Source organism: Cyclopterus lumpus, chromosome 5 (assembly GCF_009769545.1).
Source record: "Cyclopterus lumpus isolate fCycLum1 chromosome 5, fCycLum1.pri, whole genome shotgun sequence".
In the NCBI taxonomy this organism is placed as follows: Eukaryota; Metazoa; Chordata; class Actinopteri; order Perciformes; family Cyclopteridae; genus Cyclopterus; species Cyclopterus lumpus.
In genome coordinates, this window is record NC_046970.1 from 18,724,451 (window position 1) to 18,730,806 (window position 6,356).

Genomic DNA, 6,356 nt, shown 5'->3' on the forward strand with positions numbered 1-6,356 from the left:
AATTCATAATGCAGAATATTCCCTCTGCGATATTTCAGCACAAAGGAACAAACCAGATCTCCGCCTCGTAACTTTGCTTTGTAAATCTGACCACAAGAGGGGGTCGTTTCCTTGTCGTTTTCAGTCATTTTCTGTCAGAGATTCTTTGGCCACAGTTCTCAAAGTATGCCAGTGCTGTACCAGCATCACACTGTTGTTAAGTTTGGGTCCCTGTGAAGATGAAAAGGCTGGAGGAAGATGAATGGTGTACGATGTTTCTGCGAGCCAGTTTCCTTTTACAGTACATAAAATGTGTGTTTTTTTAACCGCCTATGGTTTTTCCTTCCACTCAGGGGTGAGCGTTCGTGTTCTGAGGCCGATGTTTGTGCCAGGGTGTGGTGGCCTCATGAATATGTCAACTCTGGCCTCATTTCTCCCCACTGTCATTCCTTTCCCCCCTCGGCTCTGTTTCTCATTTATTATCTCCCTGCTCAATCAACCCCCGTTGCCTCCTCTTCGTTTCCTTCACTTCCTCTTCATTCTCTTCCTTCTCCTCTTTGTATTCTCCCTTCCCTCTTCCTCCTTTCTTCCTCCTCTTTCCAACCCTTCCTCCTTTTCTTCTCCCTCCTCCTCCCTCCGCCGCCGTCCCCCCGTGCTCTCCTCCTTGCCTCTAAGGTCCCATGGGAGCCTTGTGGTTCGTCTGCTGGAAGGCATACCAACACCACCGCCGCCACCACTGGAACCTCTCTCTTTTCTCTCTACCCTCTCCTCTCCCTCTCTCTCTCTCTCTCCTTTTTCCTCCTCTCTTTTTAATGTGGAAGTTTTGAGCAATTGCTGGCTGCTCCTGTGGCTTGGTGGGAATGGCATTTTTAGAAAGAATGCCTCATGCTGTGGCTTAAACCCATTCCTGCGTCCCCCCAATCTCTCTCTCTCTCACACGCACACACGTACACACACGCAACACACACACACACACACACACACACGCAAGGATGAAGCTGAATGCACAGTGAGCAGTCATCTATGTGCCTGCGGTCCCAAAGATCCACAGCCACGCTAGCTTTTCTGTGACTGGTGCTTTGAACTAAATGCTAACGTCTGCATGCTAACATGCTCACAATGACAATGTTTACCACATTCACCATCTTAGTTTAACACATTAGCATGCTAACACTCGTTATTACAAGTTATTAAAATTCATTCCGAGGGGCATCTGGATGTGTGTGCCAAATTTCATGGCGATCCATCCAATAGTTGTTGAGACATTTCACGCAAAACCCACAAATGTCATGGTGGTGGTGCTTGAGGAAATGTCAGAGGACGACAAAAAAAAACGTCATTTGAATACATCATCGGAAGATCATTAAAGTTTGTGCAAAGACTTTCGCCAAGCCATGCTGAGATATTGCTCACTGGGCCCAAAGCAGTGGATTGTCATCCCTCAAACCATCCTGCTAACGCGACTAGTAATTAAAATCCACAAGCTGCAACAATTCAGAATCAGTGATCCAGAGCAATTTTTGTTCTTTTAATTTCTTGTTGATATTTTAAGATATTAAACATCTCTCTTACTCTCTCATCCCTCAACAGAGTGTTGGAGCAATCAGGTTCCAACCGAATGACCACCCAGAACATCGGCATCGTGTTCGGACCGACCCTGATGCGTCCAGAGCGGGACAATGGCAACATGGCGGTGAATATGGTTTACCAGAACCAAGCGGTGGAACTCATCCTCAGCGAGTTTGACCACATCTTTGGAACAAGAGCCCCCTCTTGATCTTTTCGGACCGAGGAGGGGATGGTGGGGGGATTCCAATAAGCCCCTTCAGATCCGTCAAAAGCACAAGTAGTGCAACGTTTGTCCTCTTTGCCTGTTGACTCATGTGGTGTAAAATGGGGTTCACATCAAAAGATAATTACGGGGTAAAAAGAACCAGGACAGAAAGCTGCTAATCATGACATCTGGCCTCCATATAAAGCCATGTTAAAACAATAATAGTAAAACAAACCAATTTTAGCTGCAATACTTGTGTTTTCTACTGCAGATGTGGAGTGCAGCCTCGGTGTTTTTAACTGGTGGAGCGGATGCCTCCTTGTCACTTTTCCTTGATATGTCGATTGGGATAAATAAAAGCCACAAAAATTATTAATCTCCTCCAACTAGCTGAGTATTAATCAGATATTTGACCAAGGATTTGTCTTAACGTGGCACTGAAACAAAACTCGGTGGAACCATCTCACTGTGAAAACACATGCACCAGCACCTCCTGCAGAAAGACTGGACAGATCCCACTTGCACTGGCAAGGAGAGGATACTGTAAAATATGCAAACAAGCAGGAAGAAAGCTGTGCATGTAAACGTGACCGCATCCCTGCTGAAGTTATACAGTGTTTCGATGAAGAGTTTTTTAATGTGTATTTCAGACTTCAGAGGTAAAGTTCAAAGATAAAAGCATGATTTCAGTGCCAACCGGGCAGCAAATGTTCCTTTGTACCAAACAGTACGTTGTCGTGAGTGTGGACCTTTGAAGTTTCCCGTATTGTACACATTTGCATCTGTCTTCTATTTTGTATTAGTTCAAACTCCTCAGATTAAGTAAAAAAATATGAAATTGTAAATATGTGAATTGATGTCTTTGTCAACTAGTTGCACTTTGCATACAGTGTGTAACCTAAACATTATAATGTAGCCAAATTCAAACGGATACATTTGCTTTCAATTGAACAGTGTGTCATTAAAATATTGCTTGGGCCTGATTGTTAACTCTCCTGCAATAAAAAGAAAAATTGAAAAAAACTGCTTGTTGTGACATTTGGTCAGGATGCGTCTGGTCGTTTGGCCCGGGTGATGGGTTTGCGTGAGAGATAATAGAAGTGTGTGGAGGTATGTGGGCCCCTGAGGCACAGTGGGCGGAGGCATCCTCTGCGATTGGTTCAAATGCTGCTTTTAATAACAGAACAAAAGAGGAACAAGAAATGCATATGTTTAAAAAATGTGGATTTTCCCCAAAACCATCTTACTCTGTGGCTTTGGTAATTTTATATTGACTGTGGGTTTGGCAAAAGACAAAAAAGAGCAGAAAAGAGGGACAAGGGGGTAGAAGAGCTCACATATTTTGCCGTTTTATTAGATGTATTTGTTCATTTTTATGTTCGTATTATTTCAGGTCTTGAGAGTGATTAAGGAGGGGCTAAAATTATGTGTTGCTGATTGATGGGGAGTCCGCTGAACTTTTGATCATGGTGTGTCCAAGGTTGTCCTTATATTTGATTGGCACAGATTGTTTTTTCTACTTAAACAACAGCCACATTTGTTTATTTGATCCAAATGCTTGTATGAAGGTAGTCTTCACAGTTTATACATGTATCCCTCATTCAGTACTGCGATTTCCCAGTTTTGTTCTGGTCTTTTGACAGTCGAATGTCCCAGAGCGTCCTAGCATTAGATTGAATGTTTTAATTCATATTATTATATGTAAAGATCATACAACCCCCTCAAAATAATAAAATAAGAATTATTAAGAATTTTTACCTTTATCTTTTGTTCTCTCTCCAAATTCTGAAATTGAAGGCATTTCTCTTTCAATAAAAGCTCAGTGGCATTAAGCTGCTGTAGCCTCTCGCTCTGTGATGTGTTTTACTTCACTTGGTGATAGGGCGCTAATCACTCCCTAAAATAGAATCAGTCCGTCAGGGACACAATCAAACACTGCCTTCTAATCAGCAGTGTGTTGGCAGGGGAAGTCAAACTCTACTTTGTCTTTTAATGCTGCACTTTTCTTTCTTTCTTCTTTGACATATTAATCACATGCGATTTTTAAAGGCAGACTGAATATTCCCTATTAAATCTAGACCGATGCAAAATATAAATTCTGTATGATAAGTAGTGCAGTTAAATGTGCAGGCATACATGGACCGATTAAATGTAACGGCCAGACCTCTTGTTGCATCTGCAGTCAGTTAATTTCTTTGCTGCAATACTAAAACAAAACGTTGTTTTTTTTGTGTCTGTGTATGTATTTAATAAAAGGTTGTGGAGGTAAGAGAACAAGAAGGTTGTGAAATGGGTTCATCTGTTACATGTTTTCCATCCAAGTAACTCTCAGAACTGATCCACATTTCATAGTCCAAAACCCTTTTAGAAAGTGCACTTTATTGTCATTTGCTTTAGCAGCTTTATGTTAATGAATCTCTATGTTTTGTTCTTGTGTAAGAAATACAGCCGGGATGGCACATGGCTTTTTGTTATATATGTCATTGCTTTTTATCTTCTTTTGTGTTATTTACAATGTTTTTGTGAAGAGAAAAGAAGATACACTTAGATAAGTCTCATAGATAACTGAAAAACAGTTCCTCTGTCCACCAGCGACATGTGTAGCTGTGTTCCTTCTTTACACTCCTGCTTTCTCTGTTGCACCGTTGGTACGGGGAATCGAAAACATAGCAATTAATTCGACAACATGTTGCTCGTGGATGCGACTTGTAGCAATCTTGCAAGTGAAGCTGCTGTCTGGCTGTGTTGGTTTTTGCAAACCACAAATATATGACAAATACATTCTTAATTAATTGTCATCTTACTCAGAAAAAGGGTAAAAACATTAACAAATTGTTGGTGCTACAGATGACTCAATGCGGCTGATACATGGCATCCAAAAGTAGCTGACATACGTCCCCCGTTATGGTTTGTTAATGCTATGGTTAGCCGATTGTTTACTCACCCAACCATTAAACTAAAGCTTAGCGCATCAAATACCAGCAGAGCTGCTCAGCCCCTGAACGCCTTCGCCACATCCACAGATTGACAGGCACCCAGCAGCGCATCTGATGAATCATCACGCAAACAGACACAAAAAGCCACGAAAAAAAAAAAGGTTTGTGAAACAAAGCAGCCTGCAGCTCATGAGTGGTGATGGAAACTGTTTACTGTGATGGGAAACTGAGCCTCTGCAGTGTCTTGTGCTTCTAGATTTTTTTTGTGCTTAAACTGAGATGTTTTAAAAGCCATAGTTTTAGTATCAGTTTAAGCTTTACACTTCTGAAATAACTCAATACGTCAACCTATTTCTTATAGCCACTGAATGATCTTATGTTTACAGTTATATAAAGCAACAGCAAGAAGTCCTTTATTGAAAACACAAGAAAATGCTGATTGAGGATCATATTTCAAAAGAATAATTGATGAAGTACAACATTCTTGTGACAAGGTATGTACAATTTTATTAAATTCATTATAAAACATATATAAAAAGTGAATACAAAAGTTGCATGGGTGCCAGTAAAAGATTTTTTTTCAAACACTGCTTGTAACATTTTAAAAGAAGTGTGCAGACGCTGAGTGAAAGTAAACCATTTTTTGACCCAGAAATAACAGGTAAGGAACTACGCACGAGAAAGATGGCAGTTGGCGGGTCAAATTTGCATATCTTTGGTGATAAATACACACACACATTATGACCATAAAGTGTCAGGGTATGCATGAATGCTCGAGGCTCAGTCACACCTCATGCACCACCGCCTTATCTCGTCGTACTAAGGCTTTGTCGGATTGCTCACAGTGTCTTGAGTACATCTGAGGCACTTTTCACGTTGACCACACTGCAGACAGAAAGAGGAAGTTAAGAGCTGATGTATGTGTCCTGAGTCTTGACCCTCTCGCCACACCTCAACAGGCAGCCCAAATGTGTGGCCTATTTTTGTTTCCAGGGGGTGGGGGGGGGGGGGGGGGGGGGGAGAAAATGTCACATATAAATTATTACGAGAAAATAGGTGATATTTCTGCATCAGATGAAATAAAGCAGCTCTGTGTGTTTACTACACAGTGAGACAGTGCACATTTTGATTGGAAGGAAAAACAAACTGACTTCCTTTTTTACCCCCTTTAACATACAGAGATGCAGGAATGACTGTCCCGTAGCAAAGCATTGCATTTAAAAGGTGCAGCCTTCTGCTTTTTGTTTACAAAATAAATAAACAACCACCTTCCAGTTCTTCCTCTTTTTAACGCTTCCTCTCAACTGCTAAACTTGCTGTGAAAAATGACTGCTGATAAGTCTAAGCCACTGAACACCTTAGTTAACCTGAAGAGATGAGGTGGTTGTACCTTGTTATTTCACAGCATGAATGATAAAAGGGAATACTTCCATACAATCTCAAGCCCTCAATAGCTCAATACCTGCATGCTTGTATTTCATGTCAAACATGTTACACGTTATTGCTCATTTCTTAAAATAGAGGTATGGGTTTGTATGAAATAATACCACAGACTATTGAATGTTACTTGCACTTGCAAAAATAAATATACTAACTGAGCATCAAGCAAATCTGATCGATATGACTGTATCTGTAACATCTAATCTCTAACTTGAATGGCATGCTAA

The 6,356-nt window shown here is 41.0% G+C and overlaps 1 protein-coding gene across 7 annotated transcripts in view; it reads left to right on the forward strand.

Annotated features, from left to right (window-relative positions):
* arhgap9 (Rho GTPase activating protein 9) overlaps positions 1 to 2,789 on the forward strand; it is a 41,762-nt gene extending 38,973 nt beyond the window's left edge. For all 7 annotated transcript variants that reach the window (XM_034533648.1, XM_034533655.1, XM_034533651.1 and 4 more), the window contains one exon: positions 1,570 to 2,789. In XM_034533648.1, the coding sequence (XP_034389539.1) occupies positions 1,570 to 1,756 (187 nt within the window). In that variant the 3' untranslated portion in view covers positions 1,757 to 2,789. The remainder of the gene's footprint in view (positions 1 to 1,569) is intronic.
* Positions 2,790 to 6,356: the final 3,567 nt, after the last annotated feature.